General features: G+C 33.4%; 1 protein-coding gene across 1 annotated transcript; it reads left to right on the top strand.

Moving 5' to 3' along the window:
- The first annotated feature begins 2,355 nt into the window (after positions 1-2,355).
- On the top strand, positions 2,356-19,537 carry LOC147068043 (uncharacterized). The gene is made up of 14 exons (XM_085952205.1): positions 2,356-2,570; positions 3,899-3,980; positions 4,430-4,517; positions 4,887-4,989; positions 5,150-5,243; positions 6,532-6,628; positions 6,719-7,010; positions 8,383-8,464; positions 8,576-8,663; positions 9,330-9,432; positions 9,636-9,714; positions 12,219-12,315; positions 15,721-16,068; positions 18,489-19,537. The coding sequence occupies exons 1-14, from the start codon at positions 2,543-2,545 to the stop codon at positions 19,401-19,403; spliced, it is 2,496 nt and encodes an 831-aa protein (XP_085808331.1). The 5' UTR covers positions 2,356-2,542; the 3' UTR covers positions 19,404-19,537.
- Positions 19,538-20,173: the final 636 nt, after the last annotated feature.

The raw sequence follows: 20,173 nt of genomic DNA, 5'->3' as shown, positions 1-20,173 counted from the left end.
TTCTCAGCCATTCTTTCGTAGGCGTTCGGCGACCCAATTGGTCAGGGATTCCAACATAATCGGAGCGGCTGGCAGCACGAACGGGAGACACGTGAATTGTAGGAGCTCCCCTTGCTAGGCTAGTCGAACGAATCGACGATGTTGAGAAGCTATTGGTATCTGGAGGTACGCCTGGCTTAGATCTATTATTACTAGCCAGTCTTCCGCAATGGTGAATTAGTTTGAATGGCTTTGGCTGTAGGAACGCATTCAAACGCTTTCGTTTGAAAACAGGGCATAGGGTCCCGTCTTCTTTCTTGATCAGAAACAGGGTTGAGAGAAAAACTGGGGGTTTGACCCGTTTCTTCTAGAACCCCTAAGTTCTTTAAGTCCTCGATCTCGAGAGTGACCTCTGCTGATTGTTGGGTTTGAAATTCTTTCCGTAAAAGTAAAGAAGGACTTACCAATGGTGGTGTCCGCACAAAAGGTATGCGGGCTACGGTTATTATTTTGGTGGGGGGGGGTACACTACGCCATCCAGACTCCCCGAAAGTCTCTTAGGCGGCCCCCAATATTGTTGGTCGTCCAGATGCGGTCACCTTCGCTTAGAGTACGGATCCCTGGTGGAGCCCGTACCTCCGATGGAGAACTCCCTTCCCACAGGACGTCGCCCCTTGGGAGTACACCGGCCATAATGTGAGTTCAAGGGCCCTCCGGGACTCTCAGCTCGGAGGAATCCTTGATAGTGCCTCCCGAGTGAAGGTATCCATCCGGTAAGGATCTGAGTCATGTTCTCGCAAATTTTATTATGCCTTGTCCCCAAAACCCTCTTCGATTTTTTGGTACAGGCTCATCGCTGTTATGATGTTTTGAGGATTAGTTGCCCAACCACTAACCATTGCATACCCTTCCAGAAGCTGTACCGTTGGGAAAACATCGCATTCTGGAGGGCCGCGATGGTCCTCTCCGCCAGATGGTTAGCTGATGACGAGTGGTCGCACCGACGCAACTTGTCATTTAGACCTAACTCTACGACCGTAAGGGCCGCCAAGAATTGTTTTTTGGGCGTTGTGCCACTTCTTGCCGGCCCCCCTGCTGAAATAAGGTACGTAACGAGGATACCTCAAACATCAGCATCTTAATCGACGCTCGTACGTTGAACTTTTCCTCCTGTAGCAGTTCTGCTTCGCCGTCTGGTGTCCATTGCTTTTAGAATATCCTCCTCACGTCATTCAGATGTTGCGCCATAATCACTGATCACTTAACGTTCACTTAACTATCACTTAACGTTCGTCCAAGATAACTTTTTGATAGTTAGAATGAACTGTCAGACGCAACATGTAAACAATAAGAAAGTCAAATCCAGAATGAAGACAAAGGGATCCCAAACTCCATACATAAAAAATGGACGCGCGGGTATGACCAGTAAATAAAAACGGAGGAATGATCAACGACAAGAAAAAGGAAAATAAATTAGTAGAATATATCCTCACGCGAAGAAGAAAGAGCAAACCCTATCTCAAGGACTTCAAAGTCAAATTCGAATAATAAATTGTTTTACTTACATGAATATAATATTGTATATAAATAAGTGTTTTACTCAACTATTTTACACTAAACAATGTAACCGAACCTGGAATTATATTATTAGGTATATTATTAATCTATTGTAGCCCGATATTATGCCGGGTCCACACCGAAAACAAGTCGCGCGACAACTCGTTAAATTTTACGATGAGCATGATAATTATCGTAAAATTTCTTAAGCAATTATGATAATTATCGTAAAATTTAACGAGTTGTCGCGCGACTTGTTGCCGGTGTGGCCGCACTTTTAGTTTTTATATTATGGTTTGTAGCATTACCAATACCAATACCAGCAGCAGTGTTGCCAACCGTACTATAATTATAGTATTTGTACTATAATTTTGGTCCGCGTACTATGTACGATATAAAATAGGTATAGTACGCCCAAAATACAAAAGTACTATAATTCTGCATTTGCCATTTCGCAATCGAGTGGTCTTCGAAAATTTGGAAATCTGCGGCCCGCGGCGAAATATTGTTCCCAAAAAAAACAAGCCGACCACGAAAAATCGGGAACCTGCGGCCCGCGACGAAATATTTTTCCTAAAAAAAACGAGCCGACCATGAAAATTTGGGAACGTGCGGCCCGCGACGAAATATTTTTCCTAAAAAAAACAAGCCGACTATGAAAAATCGGGAAAATTTTCATTTTCAACAGATGACAACGCGTACTATATTTTATCTCCAAATACTATAATTTTGAAGGCTCTGTACTATAATTCCTCTTTCAAAATATGGCAACACTGACCAGCAGTAGCAACACATGAGCAACACTGTTAAGTAAACGTCAATTGTCAAATTATTATCGTTTGATGTGGGAACAGAGATATTCGATGTCAAGTGGAAAACATAATAAATAACAATACATTTATAGTGGTTCTGGTTCAAAAGATAGTGAACATAAATATTTATCCTATTACGTTTGGAAAAAAGTAGTTCGGAGATATTTAAATAAAATAATAAACGATCTGCTATAATGACGAAAGATGCGGAAGAATTCCGGTGTAAGGACTAAACCAGCCAAAATTTAATATTTACTATATTTGTGTAATAAACAAAATATTACGTGTATGTACGGTGACTTAAAATTGAACGAGATACCATAATTAGTTAGGCCTTTTGTGAATCTCTCCTGCGGCTATTACACATATTTTAAATAATTAATTATCAATGCTCGGTGATTAATAATATTCAACACTGACCACTTAGCTATCTAACTTCCTGATATACGATTTGAAAAAACGATTTTATATAACAAAATATTGATTTCAGCTTATTTTTTTTTACTTGAATAGTTATATTTTTTGTATCTGTAGACTTTTATATGACTCAGTTATCTTTCGCTTGATAGCCAGGGTGAGGTGATTGGTTGTCATAAAAATAAGGGTAAAGATACAGCAGGGTACGTCTTATATTTGTTGTGATTCACTGCTTTACTGCACTGACAGTGATTTTAATTTTTAATACTTAATGTCAATGACATTAATATGGACGAATCATATGGAAAAGAAAATGACACTCACTTTATTGTCTGGTCTGCCGAATGGCATAATCTGTTCTAACGCCATTACAATAAAGGTGATATTGCTATAAATTCCTGATGCTTTTTGTTGGGTCTGCCGAATGGTTCGGTTCGAACGGGTTCGCTCAAATGAACATTGACATTAGAAACACTGCTCTAACGCCATTACAATAAAGGTCATATTGCTATAAATTCCCGATGCGTGATATCGCATAATGGAAATTGTGTGACGTCTACCTATACATGCGAATGCGCGAATTTACTTGCTAGCTACTGTATTGAGTGCGTCGTCCATAATGTCATTGCTTAATGTAGAAAACTTCAGACAGATTTTATCACATTATTGTCAACAAAAGCAGCATAGATAAATTCATTCAGCGCACATAATTTGGAATAGGTTCAGAACCATACCTATTATTAAAAATAACATCAAAAAATCTTGGATGCAATGGGTTTATAACTCACGTCCAGTTAAGTTACCGACCCATGTCAATATTTCCTAAAAAATATGCACCTGAGGTTTTCGATTTAAAATTACAAAATACGGTTGCCATTATTGACAAAATTTGAAAATCACCTAAAATTCACTATTTTAGGAAATAATGGATATGGGTGGTATTTAGGTCAGTAGCTTAATAATTGGTAAAGCTTTCGCACGGAATGTGATTGATGAGCACAAGATTTTTTAAGGATTTTTCGAATACTCAGGTATATTTCTACAAATAATGCATATTCAACGAAGGATGCTCTAAATTTTGTGTGTTATTCAGTTTTGAATTAAGAATTCATTAACTTTAATTATTTTTACAGGGACGCCAGTATTAACCAATAGTTTCTTTCATTTCCGATTGCAACATGAGTGGTTATTCAAGAAGAAAAAACAAGCATGGAAGTAAGCCATTGAAATCAATTCTAATATATAACTACTATATTATATTAAGTACTTAGATAAATATTTCATAATATGATATAATAGTAAGGACTAATAATATTAATTTTCCTAAAAGATTGGTCTAAGCGACCCAGGTTTCGCCTTTTCCAGTCTTCAAGCTTTATTTAAGTAATCTTGCAATGGTATGTGTATAATTGACAAGATCCGAGTCGCTGAAATCTATTTTTATGAAAAATTTGATTCGTCAAGTACCTACTCTCGATAGAATCAAATTAATAAATTTTTATGTATCTTCTTAATCTACTGGAATAAGAGTCAAATGGTGAATTGATATAATTTTAAAAAGATTCTCCAAGTAACTGAATATTATACAATTAAAAAGTTTACCAAAAATGTCATAAGGAATTGTATAAAACTACAAAAATTTTAATTATTTAAATGTGTTTCAGGGACTTATATAAAATTTTATTGAAGAGCGGGTTTTCTTCTGCTGTGACTCTCAATCACATTCGAAAGAAATGGAGCTACACCATTGATGTATGTTTTATTTCAATATTTACACCATAATATTTTCAGTCAAATAGAGTCAAATATTTTAGAGCCTTCCATAACAGTAATATGGCTAAATTAGTATCAAATGCAATTCCAATGATGAATACTTACCTTATCTCTGAAACTATTTCGATAGACATTATGGACGCCACAATGGTATCCATGCAATTGTCCTAAACCTCTATTGAGAGTTAGGGAAGAAAGAATAGAGGGATAAATTTTCTTCTACGTAGCTCTTGCGGACAACAGCTATGATTTATTTATACCATAAAATATTTTCAATGATCTTAGAAAGATATCATGTAAAATACAATTTATTAGTATCAAATTATGAAGTACCTTATTCAATTACAGGAATATCAGAAAGCTGTTGCTCAAAACAATACTAATTGGATTTACTATGATTTATTTCACTCATATCTGGGAAAGAGTAATTCAATGGAAGCATTTCCTCATTGTAAGTTTTATTATAATATATAGTAAATATTAATTCATTTTATTTCACACAATTCCGGCTTAAAATATAATTAAAATAAGTAAACTCTATTTATTTAGTATGAGAATCTGCTGCCTCTTTGAATAGTTTTAATTAATTCTTTTTGAGTTATTTTCCTCAGGGTCAAACGAATGGATTACAAAATTAATAGAAGCCAGAATAGAGAATGAACATTTATTTACATCATCGCCAGAGTTGGAATGTGACGGATGGAGGTAAGATTTTCTAACTACATTGCGACTACAGAACTGATTAATATGATAGAAATACAAAAGCCGGTCACCATAGACTCGGATTTTGAAGGCAATTTTGATTTATGACTTAATGAGGAGCAAGCCATTAAAAGCAAGAAATACAAAGCCCCCTGAATATCTTCAAACATTACCAATATTGAATGTGAGTTGCGTTTGCGCAAATTTTAAAGCATATGGTATGGACATAAATGGAAAACATCATATTCTTATAGACGTGTTTAAGTTTATCCCATATTTTTCCACACTTAAAGGTAATGCTCTTTCCATTATTTTTGTGTTCCCTGATTGTGACTACTTGTAATTAGTGCACTTGTCATCATAATGTATATTTGTGTAATTATAAATTCATTCATGATATGACATAATAAGACACCCCAGACATGAGTCCTTCAAGTTTTTCCTTTGCTGAATCTGAATGTGCTTTAGCACCATTCTGTTGGAACCAGATGTTTATGCTAACAATCATACTCTAGTTCGAGAAAGTCTCAGATCATGAATCATGATATTGGATATGATACCAATACCAGCGCATCTATTCTATACACAAGGCTGCTATTCGCGGCTATTGAGGGTAGTTTATTATATTTATATATTGAGGCAGTTAATTGTTACAATAAGTTGAACTGTCAAAAAGTGCTATGTTTTAACAGCACCTCTCTTGACTGAATTAACTTTCAGAGCGAGATAGACAGTTGTGACAGTTTGGACGGCTAACTTATTGTAACAATTATAATACCACTATACAAAAATATGATAAACTACCCTCGATAGCCACCGATAGCAGCCTTGTGTATAGAATAGATGTGCTGGTATCGATACTTTTTCTTTCGATATGACAATACTATATGCAATGAAAAAAATAGTAATTAAAAAAGTGGATGGCGTAAATACGTTGATAAGTTTAAAAACATCCATTTTTAGGGCAGCTATTTGTAAGTTTGGCTTTCTGTGGAAAATCAAATTATATTATGTTTGTGTATATTTTTAAAGTTTAGTAAAATGTTTGTAATTTCTCAACTAACTAAAATTTAAAAACATTCCTGATTTACCACAGAAAACCAACTTTACAAATAGCTGGCCTGAGAATTGATGTTTTTAGACTTATCAAAATATTCACGCTATATAATATTATTATATTGGTACCTTTTGACAGCATAGTCGTGGGATGTGCATTGATACATTGATCACGTAAGGTGCGAATTTAAATTTTAAAATAATATTTATTTTATTGTATGAATTTTATTTTCAGCGTTATTGAATGCAATCTGAGAGAAATGAATCTACCTATTGAATGCAGTGTCAACAATATAGATCAAATTTGGTTTTCCCTCACGAAAACATTCAGAGTGAGATTTGCTTTATTTATTTTATCATAATCTGTCTTACATACTTAACGTATTTTCTTAAGTATTTACTTTCGTATTACCCTTTTTCAGTCAAAACATCGATTTTATGTGAATTCAAAATCACCAAATATTTGGCCATTTTATGAAATAATGAAAAAATATTACAAGATTCATAATCCTAAGATATTGAAAAATGTGAGATTACGGTCTGTAAACAAGAAAAAAGACGATGATCAAATCTGCATTCCTCCGGATTCAGATGATGAATGCTTGAAAGATGTAAAAAAAAATTTAATGAATTTAGAAAAGAAAGAGTGCAATGCTAATAACGTATTCCAATATGAATCTACCACTTCCCAGCAAGATTTAGATGACTTCAGATGTGAGTACATTAACACTTTACTACCCATGTAGCGTTCTATGGTAGGCAACGGTTATGAACCGCATATGTGACAGTGGAATTTAAGACACTTTCCATACAAAATTCAATATTAATTTTAAATATCCGCTTGTGCGTCAATGCGTCGTCGTTTGCTTATCTGGCCTGATGTGTAAATTTTCAAGGTCAATCATACATGATTTCAATCGGGCTGTGTGTCAAAGATTGGTGGAAGTATTTTGAAATCTAAGTTTTATTTTATCACTGCTCGTAACAATAGACTATGTGACTTAGATTAGTGATAATAATACACATTTTACAGTGGGTAAAAACCGTTTTAAATGTTAACATTTAAATAAACTGATTTAAATCACATCATTCAATAGATTTCAACCCTGGAGTAATAGACATTGGAATGTTGTTTTATTTGATGAAATTATCTATCTATAATAATATCATAGTTGCAAGTTTAGTGATTGTGTGCCTTATTTATTCTTACCGAATAGTTCCTTGTCCAATAGTTCCACTAAAAATCGATCCTGTTATACCTAGGTCCTTAATTCAAAAGTAAAATTGTGGATTTGAGAAATTTCTACTACAATATTGTTCTACATTCAATAATTATTTACTATACTTAAAGAAAAATATTTATTTAATATGTCGCAACATTAAATCCTAGATAAATAGGGTCATCGAAAGAAAAAGTATCTATACTTTTGAAATATCATAATAACGCAGATAGCTCCAAGAATATTTTTTTATGGTCAGTATATTTTTTGACCTAAAACATGCCAGGTTAAATTTTATAAATTTAAAATCTCATGCCATTTGCACATAGTACACAAAAATATTGAGATAGACGTCTGAACATGCAAAGCGACTGCACTTCACTTCTTGACCAGCGAGATCTACCCGATCGAACCTTTTCTCAGTCAGTCGAAGACTATCACACTTCAAAATGCTTGTTGCTTTAAAATGTAAAGCCAAACCATATTGGAGTTATTTAGTCAGTCTCTTTAATATTTATGTTTTTGTATAATGATATAAGACCATGTTTGTAATGGTTCCTGCAAGAATGTAAAAGCTGTGCATAAATAAAAGACGTAGTGACCGTGTGGGAACTTCCATTTTCTTTCCAACAAACCGCTCCCTTGAAATCATGACGAATAGTTTTCTGCTGTTTATTATGAAGTAGCCTAAAAGTCACATTGGGTATCCTCTTTTTGGGTCAGGCTCCCGGATTTGATTTATTATCCATACTTGTATAAATTTAATTACCTAGTCCTAAATACAATAATTCCATTAGCCGTTTTGAACAACATTCTGCATTTGAAAGATTGTATTTGATGGCTTATTTATTCGCAAATAATTGCAGGGACACCACAATGGACTGAGAGTTTTTTGCATGTTCGGTTGCAGAATGAATGGCGCTTTAAACAAAAAAAACAATCTTGGAAGTATGTATTTAAATATTTTCAAAAGTATTGTTTCATTTATTGAAAAGTTTCCTTACATCCATATGAAAAATAAAGTTTCTATTTTCAATCTATACTAAAATGTGTTTACAGAGAGCTGCATTCAATTATGATGGAGAATGGGTTTCCAGACTCAATGACAGTTGATCACATAAGAAGAAAATGGAATGCCACTTATGAGGTCGGTCATAAACAGGGTTTTAAACCGTTATTTTTTTCATTTTCGTTGCGGTTCAAGTTGAAAAAATTATATCGCTTCTGTTCCAGTTTTTTCCGGTTTTTGGTTATCGGTTTAGCTCTGAGTGAATTTTTAAATGTTTTTATTTGTATTAAAAATTTATTTTCTACGATAATTTAGAACATTTTATGGTACTTGTATGAAACCAATGCTTATGCCGTACCGCATGCCCGTAGCCATAAATGATCTTGAATGATTTCTTCGCACTTTGAATTTGACACACATATTTTAAATGAAAAACAACAATTTATTTTATATACATATGTATTATGCTTATCGAATTGGTGTTTCCGTCAATGACTAACGTCGACTAGTGGTGCAATTTTTACGTCACAGTGCAGTATAACTGGGGAGTAAGTCATGTTAACGCACGTGTTTGAATATGTACCAAACCGAAATAACTGATTTTTTTCTCTCAGTTCGGTTGCGGTTTTCGTTCTGACGAATACAACGGTTTTTCCGGTTTTTGGTTCAGTTCCGGTTTGAGGCCCTGGTTATAAACACTACACAGTAAACATACAAAATAATTACTATTTTATTCAACTCATTAATATTATGTATAATGAATAAAAATTGTACCTAATGCATATGTATTAATTTTCATTTTAGGAATACAAAAAAGCTGTTTCACTCAATAATACTAAATGGATTTACTACAATATAGTTCATAGCTATTTAGCTAAAACCGAATCACTGGAATCGTTTGAGAATTGTAAGTTTTACTATACAATTACTTATTATGTGTAATGTGATTATTCTTACGGTCCCTATCGTACTTAGATCAACAATAATGGATTTCTTTCTCTCAATCAATCAGTGACCCTCTGACTGTCTTCTTTTCTGACAAAACTATCGAACTTCAAGACTACATTTGGATTCGTTGAATAATTTGTAATAATTTATTTTCTAATGCAGGGACCAATGAATGGATAGGAAGACTGATAAATGTAAAACATAATCTACATAATCCTATGGATGAGGAGAAATGTTGGCTGTGAGTATTTACTTTCAATAAAATATGTGTAATGACGATTTTTACTTAATCTACTTGCAGGTGGCAGGTGCAAATACATGCTGATTAATAACATATGTGCAAGGTCTGTTGAAAAGTACCTACCTATCAGGCCGGGAAAAATACTATCGCTCACACGATGGTCTGAAACCTTATCCCCATTCAAAATTGTCTCCTTTTGATTGCCCACACTTCTCCCAGCGGTCTTGTCATTGTTGGAAGCATTTCTGAAACACCTCTTTGGGAATTTAATACGGCTGGGCATAATTTCTCATCGTAACTCAAATCGGGTCCATCTCATAACATTTTCAGCGTGGAGAAGAGCCAAAATCATAAGATGTCATATTTTACAGACGCTCCTTGCTCAAAATGGAATGTACTACACTGATGTTCATGCGTATCAATATGAGGTCATCTATAAACCAGTTGCACTATCCTATAATTTGTGTCATGGCATCGTTGCTGAAAGTCTGCTGAATCTTCCAAATGATTTCTGTTTGAGTATCGCCAAGCTTAATGCAAAATTTTATGCAATACTGTTGTTAAAGTTGTTTTGTCATTTCACATGAAATGAAAGTCTGACGGGCGCTGAGTATACCCATGGGCTTACTGAGAGGAAGGAAAAAAATTACGCATGAAGGTACCTTCCTCCTCCTGAATGGAGGAGACCTTGATCAGATGATATATTTGTCAAACTAGTTTTTCTCAAATTCCAAAAATATCAATCGTGTGTTTAGAAATTTAATATTACACTATGGAACTCTGATCTACATCAATGAGGTTTGATGTTTTCACTGCACTTATGGAGATGCTCTTTCTAAAGAAAATCATACATTACCTATCTTCAGTTTGGGCAAAATACTTTGATAATGAAGCATAGAAGTTTTTTACTGTCTTCTGCACTTCTGATAAAATTTTAAACATGTTTGAAGAAGTGTACGCATGGGAAGCAATCAAGCTGTGAGTGTTTAACTTTTCTGGTTCACAATTCGAACTTGTCTGCGAAAAATTTCAATTTTATATGATTATAATGATATTTTATATATTTCATGGAACATCTGGAACCTCACACAGCACATCGTTCGGTAGCAATATTCTATGTAGATATATACAAAGCAATCGGCGACGGCGTTGTCACTTCAATGTTGCTACTCACACATATCTTATGACGTTTCCCCAACGAGCTACGTGTTAAATAAATATTATTTGTCAATAAACTGATACAAACAAGCCGTGGCTAGTCATACTTGAATTTTGAAATACCAGAATTCTTGGTCAATGAATAAAAAAATAGAAAAGGTTAAAACCGTCGCTTCGCAGATGTGATTTATAAGCGAGAGCGTTTGGTTTTCAGCAAAAGTGTTCTCTCCGGATTCAAGGAAGTGCAAATTGTTGAAAAATTTTAGGTACCTACATTGATAATGAAAGGAGTTTTACCTACCAATAAAACTCTTATTATTCATGTTGACTTTGAAGTCCTTGAGATAGGGTTTGCTCTTTCTTCTTCGCGTGAGGTTATATTCTACTAATTTATTTTCCTTTTCTTGTCGTTGGTCATTCCTCCGTTTTTATTTACTGGTCATACCCGCGCGTCCATTTTTTTATGTATGGAGTTTGGGATCCCTTTGTCTTCATTATGATATGACTCAAGGAACCAGGTAGAAGTTACCTGGACTTCAAATTTGACTGGTTTTAAATTTTATGCAATACTGTTGTTAAAGTTGTTTTGTCATTTCACATGAAATGAAAGTCTGACGGGCGCTGAGTATACCCATGGGCTTACTGAGAGGAAGGAAAAAAATTACGCATGAAGGTACCTTCCTCCTCCTGAATGGAGGAGACCTTGATCAGATGATATATTTGTCAAACTAGTTTTTCTCAAATTCCAAAAATATCAATCGTGTGTTTAGAAATTTAATATTACACTATGGAACTCTGATCTACATCAATGAGGTTTGATGTTTTCACTGCACTTATGGAGATGCTCTTTCTAAAGAAAATCATACATTACCTATCTTCAGTTTGGGCAAAATACTTTGATAATGAAGCATAGAAGTTTTTTACTGTCTTCTGCACTTCTGATAAAATTTTAAACATGTTTGAAGAAGTGTACGCATGGGAAGCAATCAAGCTGTGAGTGTTTAACTTTTCTGGTTCACAATTCGAACTTGTCTGCGAAAAATTTCAATTTTATATGATTATAATGATATTTTATATATTTCATGGAACATCTGGAACCTCACACAGCACATCGTTCGGTAGCAATATTCTATGTAGATATATTTTATGAAAGTGTTTTTTGGATTGATTAAAATTTTTGTGTATTGGAATGATACTGTGGCTTTGATTGGGATCCACTGTCAATGACTGAATTAAATTTGGTTTCAGTTTTGTTGGGACCGTTTTGTTCTTTAAATTTTCCAAAAATTAACATTTTTGCTTTAGAGCTTCACTTTAATTAATACAGATTTTTTTTGTATTTTCAGTTCTGTAGAAGCTGAATTGAGACGTGAAGGTATTCCATTGCATTGTAGCCTAAGAAAGATTAGTTTGATTTGGTCTTCTCTGGTAAAAGCATTTAAAGTGAGTATTATTGTTTATTATAAATATCTATAATTAAAACTAGATTGTGGATAAACGCGTTAAGAAGTATTATTTTAATAAATAAATTAGTGGCTAGTAAGTAGTAATTAAAATATCAAGTAATATGTCATCAGGAATGAAAGATATTTTGTTAATTTTATTTGCCTACTTACCTACGTTGGTTAGGTGTTGAGTTACAATTAAATTTCAGTTTAGTCACAATATTGAAGCTCGATTTGTGTGTGTGTTATGTGACCGCTCATTTAAAAATACCTATTCTCTGATATAACGAGTAACGCTTATAACGAGCAAATTCAGTCGGTCCCCTCTTCCTCGTAATAACCAAGTTCGTTGAACTTATATATGTATATAATATTAAAACATAATTATGACATAGCAATGCGCAATAACGTAGTTCGACTGTAGTAGAATACTAAATCGACTTCCAACATACTCGAATACAAATAACTCAAAAAGTATAATAAATGTTTAAATCATTTGTATTTTTGAACATAAGTAAAAAAGGAAGCTTTCATAAGATTTAAGACAGAAAAGGAAACAAAAAATATTTCAGAGGAGGTTCAAAGTTCAATAAATAAAAACTTTTCTTTATTTTTCTTCAGAATTTAAAGTTTAGTGCTAAATAAAAAACCAATTACGTCCTAAAGATTTAAGAAAACTACTTGTGTTATAAAGTGTCATCTATTTTCGTATGTTAACCCATAAAAATTTATATAAAAAATTATGGACAAATTAAAAAACTTATTCCTAAGTTTCAAAAGTTTGATTTCATTTGTTCGAAGAAGAACGATTTCTTGTTCCGATACGTCAAAATACATATGATAATTTTTAATAAAACTGTTCCTTGTATTATCCTGTATCTAAAATCGCTTCAAAAGTTTGTAAATATTTTCATTCTCAATGCTAATAAAAAAAAATGTCAATAACCTTGGTGGCTTAGATTTTCAAGTGCATTCCATTTAAAAATTGGTAGGAAACTTGAATACTCATTTTTTTTCTATGCAGTGAACTTTTTTAAGGGGGAGACACATGCCAGCAGAGAACCTAGCGGAAATATACGAAGCTTGCAATTTGAGATTTTTTTTTGATAATTTACAATTTCAACTGTATTAATTAATAAATATGTATCCGAAAACATTAAAAAGATTTTTTATTTTTTTTTAAACTTAAAGATAAACTTACAATTGTAAAAAAATGTAATAAAATGTGAATTTGTTGCAGGATCAAATCTTATTATTGCATTATATTTTATGGTCATAATTATCATTAAAATTTAGTTGATTAAGTTTTAGATTTTATGTCGTTTAGATTTTTGACTAATTCATCGTTTTAATATGTTTTATATTTATTTTTAAAAACATCGATTTTTATAAAAATATAAATGTGTATAACTTGACATCCTTTTTATTTATATCAACTCGAGCTTCAATATTGTGACCATGCCTAAAATAAAATTTGATATAAATAAAAACGATTTCAAGTTATGCACATTTATAATTTTATAAAAATCGATGTTTTTTAAAATATATATAAAAAATATTAAAACGATGAATTAGTCAAAAATCTAAACGACAAAAAATCTAAAACTTAATAAACTAAATTTCAATAATAAATATGGCCATAAAATATAATGTAATAATAAGATTTGACCCTGCAACGAATTCACATTTTATTACAATTGCCAGTTTATCTTTAAATTAAAAAAAAAAATAAAAAATCTTTTTAGTGTTTTCAGATACATATTTATTAATTACTACAGTTGAAATTGTAAATTATCAAAAAAAATCTCAAATTGCAAGCTTCGTATTTTTCCGTTAGGTGCCTCTTTTCGCCTCTGATAGTATAAGCATCCCCCTTAATACATATTGGACTAAAGATTCTATCAACAGATGTTATAGACTAAAAATTAAAAAAAATATTTACAATACAGTACTATTTTTTTAAATTTTGATATTTATTACTGGTTGGCAAGAATTCCTGCTATTTATTATATTAAATCTGTAGAGAACTTCTTTCTAAACACATTTTCATACCAAAATTATTCAATAGATGCCCTAATATGATGAAAAAAAATTTTTTGAGCACAATGTGTTAATGCATTCAAATTTATTTTTATAACTAAACCTTTATTTAATTGCAAATACAGTACTCTCTCAGTAATCAGCCACCCCGAAAACCGGACAAGTGTCCAATTAGTGAAAGCGGCGGATTATAGTGCATACATACAAAATAATATGGTAAAAATTAATACAGGTATTTCGTAAAAATAGTTTTTTCTTTGAGAAATTTGTACTTGCAAAATTACGGTTTTATTTAAAATCAAAATCAGGTATTTACTCAATTATAAATATTTATAAACTAAGTTTATTAACTAAATATTAAACAGTAAATCACTTGACACAATTAATTGTTCAGTGAGGCAGATATTCTTGAATGGCTTAGGATTCCTGGCTTTCTCTATGACCAAAAGCTTCATTTTGTGTGTCCCGGTTGCATTGGAGCATGTCATAATTGTGATGCGGTCCTTGGGCACTTTCCTCCCTGGTACATTATGTACTTTCTTCGCGATGAACGTACGTTTTACGAAGGAGAAGTGTCCAAAATAAACCCATCTCATCTGCGTTGTAAACTTGTACGCGGCGGACTACTGAATTTGACAATCGGAATTCCGGCGAATTATAGAGCTTGATTTTGCTCTTCCAACTAGTAAAAATAACTGCGGATTATAGTAGTTGTCGGATAATCGAGCGGCGGATTACTGAGTGTACTGTATATCTTTGACTTTAAATAAAAAATATTTTTGTTTTTAATGTCTCATATTGCAATCTTTATCTTTTTCCACTAGGTGCCTCTGGTAAACATTTACTGTAAGCTCCATTTTCGTTGCTTCAATAGCCAGAATTGCAAGATTGTTGAGCCTCAGTTTGTCTGATTAAATGTCTTTTAAAATCGTTTTTGATTACAGTTAAACACAGTTAAAAATAATATGAAAATTAACTTTCAAAACAAATACACTTCGTAATGAGTAATTCTCAAAATTGTTTATTGGACTTTACTTAGGCGATGATAGCAACCAAATCTCGAATGTGTACATTCAAATGATAGTGATTTTACTTGTGTGATGATGACGAGCGAAAACACCACTCAATTGATCTTTTTAATAGTGATTTTAATAAAATATAAAATGATGGCTGGCAGAATACTCGTATATTGAGTTTATGTGACCTTTTTTCAGGCGCTCTTGTACGATGATGTAGCTGCGCCATTGCATCACAAACTTATAATTTAATAAGAGGTTAAGCCTCATGAATATATACATATTTGACCAAGTAATACTTTTAGTTATGGGTACATATCCTATTATATCTATTTTTAAATTTTCAGATAAATCATAAATATATCAGTCAAAATACATCTGGAGTTCTTTGGCCGTTTTATAATCAAATGAAAGAGTTCTATGAAAAATATGAACCTCAGGTGTTGATTGACATTACGACACCGAAAAAAGTGAAACAAATTGAAGATGATAATGGCAGTGACTGTGAAAACTTATCCTCGACAGATATTAATAATGAGGAAGAAATGGTTTCCGAAAATGTCATCAAGAAAGAAGAAGTCTCCATGATTAATTGCAGAGCATGTTTAGGTCACTCCCAAGTTATGACTCCACTCGTTGAATTCGACGGTGACATTGTTCTTTATAAAAAAATGATGCAGTGCACATCGGTACAGGTGCGTCATGGTTTCAAAGCAATTTTTCAATATGTAGCCAATAAATTTTCATCATTGAAACATCGAAAGAAGCTTAATTCAAAGAAATTAAAATTTTGATAGAGAATTGTAACAAAACGTGAAGAAACATTAGTACACATCAGAATTAATTCACATCTGTAAAATATGTGGGTCAGAGACCTTCCGTAATTAATATGACAACAATATACCTTCTAAGCTGTAGACACTTTTTAGTATCTGCGAATGGCTCTTCGGAAATAAAATTTTATAGCGCCTGTACACGTGCTTGGATTTAATGGCACCAACAGTGTGTTAATAACTGTCTACACACAAAAGTGCTCATTCTTCAAACGTAAACGAGACGCGTTGTTGTCATTTGATAGGTTGTGAAAATTGGTAAACGTCAAAATGTACTAGGTACGCGGGTAGCGTATTTTTTCCGACAGCTTCGTGACTATCGTTCTATGGCGCCAGGGGCAAATACCTTATAAGTTCCAACTATTGTGTGAAAATTCAGAAACTGATGAACTTTTTTGATCCATGCATGCAATCTTCCAACTTGTCACAATATGTGGTTTACATATGCATTTTCTTGTTTTGACAGCGATAATACGTAGTCAGCAGTAAATCCATGTTGTACATCATATTATTTTGCACTGCCAGCCAATTTTTACTAGGTGGACACTTGTAGGCCTGCTATTTTTGGAATAAAATAAATCGTTTAAAAAATATGAAATAGGAACGGAATGATAAATATTTGTGAATTAGCAACACAACATGTTTATCGTGAATATTTTCACACTAAAATGATAAATATATTTTAGAAAATATACACAAAATGTTTATTCAGAAGTTATGACGTTTACAAGACCCCGCGAGTTTATTCGTCCGTGGCACGGATCTGGATTGGAGATTAAAAATCGATTTTATTTAAAAACCATGTTTGCTGTGGCAAATGTAGGGGTTAGCATGCACTGGTTCCCAATGGATGAAAATAAAATCATTTTTGCAGATTGTCAGTAAGCCCCTTTCAATTTGTGTTATCAGTGCACTATTTCTTAATTAATTCAACCATCCTAAATCTTTTAACGATATTATCATACGTATTTCGGAGACACCATAAATATACTTACCTATTAGAAAAAATCTCGACAATAATATGATGGGACTCAAATTAACAAAATTTGAGGAAAGCGTCAGTCGCGTGACTATCAGTTGGTTTCATAGTAATTTGGTGTCATCATCAGCCTGAATCTATCCACTGCTGGATGAACGCCTCTTCAAGCTGCTGCCACTTCTCTCGGTCCTGTGCGTTGCGTTGCCACGTAATTCCGCAGAACTTTATCATTTCATCGATCCAGCGGCTTCTAGGTCTACCTTGCGGACGTTTTGTACCTCTTGGATGACGTTTGTCCAACGATTGTCTCTTCTTCTAGCAATGTGTCCAGCCCATCTCCATTTGAGGCTTTTAACCGATTCACTACGGAGCATTTAATTACTTTTTAATTACCGCATTTAAGTAACATGCTAATTATATCTAATGGCCCCCTAATCAGGACACAACAGCTGTGGCGTTCGTGCTGTAAGGATTAATGAACTCTATCACATCACATAGCAAACCCTTATCTGCTTTCTTATACACTCATTCCTTTTTTTTGTCCTTCCGCGTTATGCCGAGCATGCACCTATCCATATCACGTTGTGCTACTCTAAATTTCTGGATCTCTCTTTTACTTAGGGTCCATGTTTCACACGCATATGTGATTACGGGAAGCACACACTGGTTGAACACTTTGCGCTTTAGGCACAGTGGAAGGTCACTTTTGAAGACATTATTCAGGCGGCCAAAAGCACTCCAGCCTAGCTTTACTCTGCGAACAATTTCATCAAATATACATCCATCTATAGACACTTGTTGTCCCAGATAGATGTAGTTTTTCACATGTTCGAGCTGAGTGCCATTGATGAGGATCTCTTTTTGGCCCGCAAAGCAGTTGAACATGACTTTCGTCTTTGTTACATTTAGTCACCTACATCTTTGTTAAAAAAAAAAAAATTGGTCTACAGGTGGCTAAATTGGTAAAGCACATTGGCTGAAATCCGATGGATGCATCTCTTTTTATTAATATTGTCGACCGCATTTTTGTAGTTTGAATCAAGGTGCCAATAACAAGTACTTACCTTGATCCATAGCCGATGTCTGAATCTATCCAAAGATTAGTCTTGACATACTTACACTTGCTAATAATTTAATAAACTGCTTTTTAATTCATAAGATTTAAGAAAGTAACATTAGTTCTTGAACATACATTATTTTTATAAAGAATGTTACATTTTCAAAACTTTTTGTTAAATAAAAAATATAGTTTATCATGTTATCGGCCCTCAGAAGAATTCATGACTTTTTTTATTTCTTGCAGATCACTGAAAAAGATTGCTTTCCTCAGTATCTTTGTCAAACATGCATGGAATTATTAGATGTTGCTTACAAATTCAAAAAGAAATGTGAAAAAACTGATGAAATTCTCAAAACATCTTGGTTTCAGAAAGTGGAACTTTCTAATATTAAACATGAATTGTCTTGTAATGAACTCTCAACAGGGAAAATAAATAAAACAGACAGCTGCGATGAGAGTGATTTGATGCAAATGAATATGGACAACGGATCGGTTGACTATTTGACTGACGATGAATTAAAAGATGAAGTCATTATTAAAAGTGAGATGATAGGTGATGATATCGGTTCTCAGCTTATAAAAATTTCACATAAGAGAACTGCTAAAAAAGTGAAACATCAAAAATCAACAGTAAATAAAATTAGCAGAAAATTAAAAAAACCACGTAAAAGTAAAAATATTGTGATGGTGCCAGCCGTATCTGAATCCGGTGAAACAGTGTTCAAACGCCGTTATGTTTACTGGAAGGTGTGTGACATTTGCGGCAAGTCTACGCAACGAATGAAAGAACACATGAAAGGTCACTCTGAAGTCAAAACACACAAATGTACAAAATGTCCCAAAACGTTCACCTACAGCGCAAGCCTTCAGACGCATCTCCGAACTCACGACTCCACCCCTCTGAAAATTTGCCAAGTATGCGGAAAGGAATTCTTTAGAAACCTTACATACAAACGCCATCTTGTCTACCACGCCAATGAGAGGAAGTTTTCATGTGAGACGTGTGGAAAAACATTCAACACTAGTGATATCCTCAGAATTCACATTCGGTCGCACACGGGTGAAAGACCATATTCTTGTAAAATTTGTGATAAATCGTTTTATAGCAGAGGATGTGTCGCTCGTCATCAAAAAGTCCATCGTAAACAAATGTTATAGTGTGCCGAGTCTCACTAATAGATTTTTTCTACCTTGTGCCACCACTACATTAATATAATATGCAATAAATATAAGTCAGATTTATGTATTTTCTAAAACTTTGCAGAGTAAACCTAAAAATACTTGAATCAAAACATTGTTTTTATTACTTTCCTTACTAACTCCAGGTCGTAGAAAGGACCAAATCCTTATCAACCTATTTATGATTATTCGTTTAGAAGATTGTGTAAAAGGACATTTTATAATTATTACTGTCCGACAAGAAGATCTAGGCAATAACCGGAAGTCACTGGAGTCGAACTGCGATAAACTAAATAGGAGGGGCTTTTAGTTCACAGTTTTAACACGTGGACAACTCGTCGATAACCGGAAGTTGTTGCAGTGCGGTTAAAAACAGGAGGGGCTTATTATTATTAGTTCACAGTTTTAACACGTTGACAAGAAGATCTTGTTCGACAGTAGTCAAAGAAGGCTTTAACATTAATTAAGATGTCATTTTAATATGGTGATGCCAAGGCCTGAACAAAAATGAACCATAAGTACGAATGAGAAAGCATTCGGCATGCTTATATTCTCCGCAATATGCGTTAGAGTAAGATAGAATTTCTACAACTGAATTCAATATTTTTTGGAAACATCACCGTTGATTTGAATGATTACATTCATTTAAAAACTGCGAGCACGTGTTGCTGAGATTTATTGTTTTTGTGTTAAATACAAAGTTAGTGGTAATTATTTTCAGTTAATTTAGTAGAAAATATGTTTAACTA

Source organism: Rhyacophila brunnea, unplaced genomic scaffold (genome assembly GCF_057557595.1).
Source record: "Rhyacophila brunnea isolate RB1 unplaced genomic scaffold, BYU_Rbru_1.0 scaffold_3, whole genome shotgun sequence".
Classification (NCBI taxonomy): domain Eukaryota; kingdom Metazoa; phylum Arthropoda; class Insecta; order Trichoptera; family Rhyacophilidae; genus Rhyacophila; species Rhyacophila brunnea.
The sequence above is the reverse complement of the archived record's forward strand: the minus strand, read 5'-3'. Positions and strand labels throughout refer to the sequence as shown.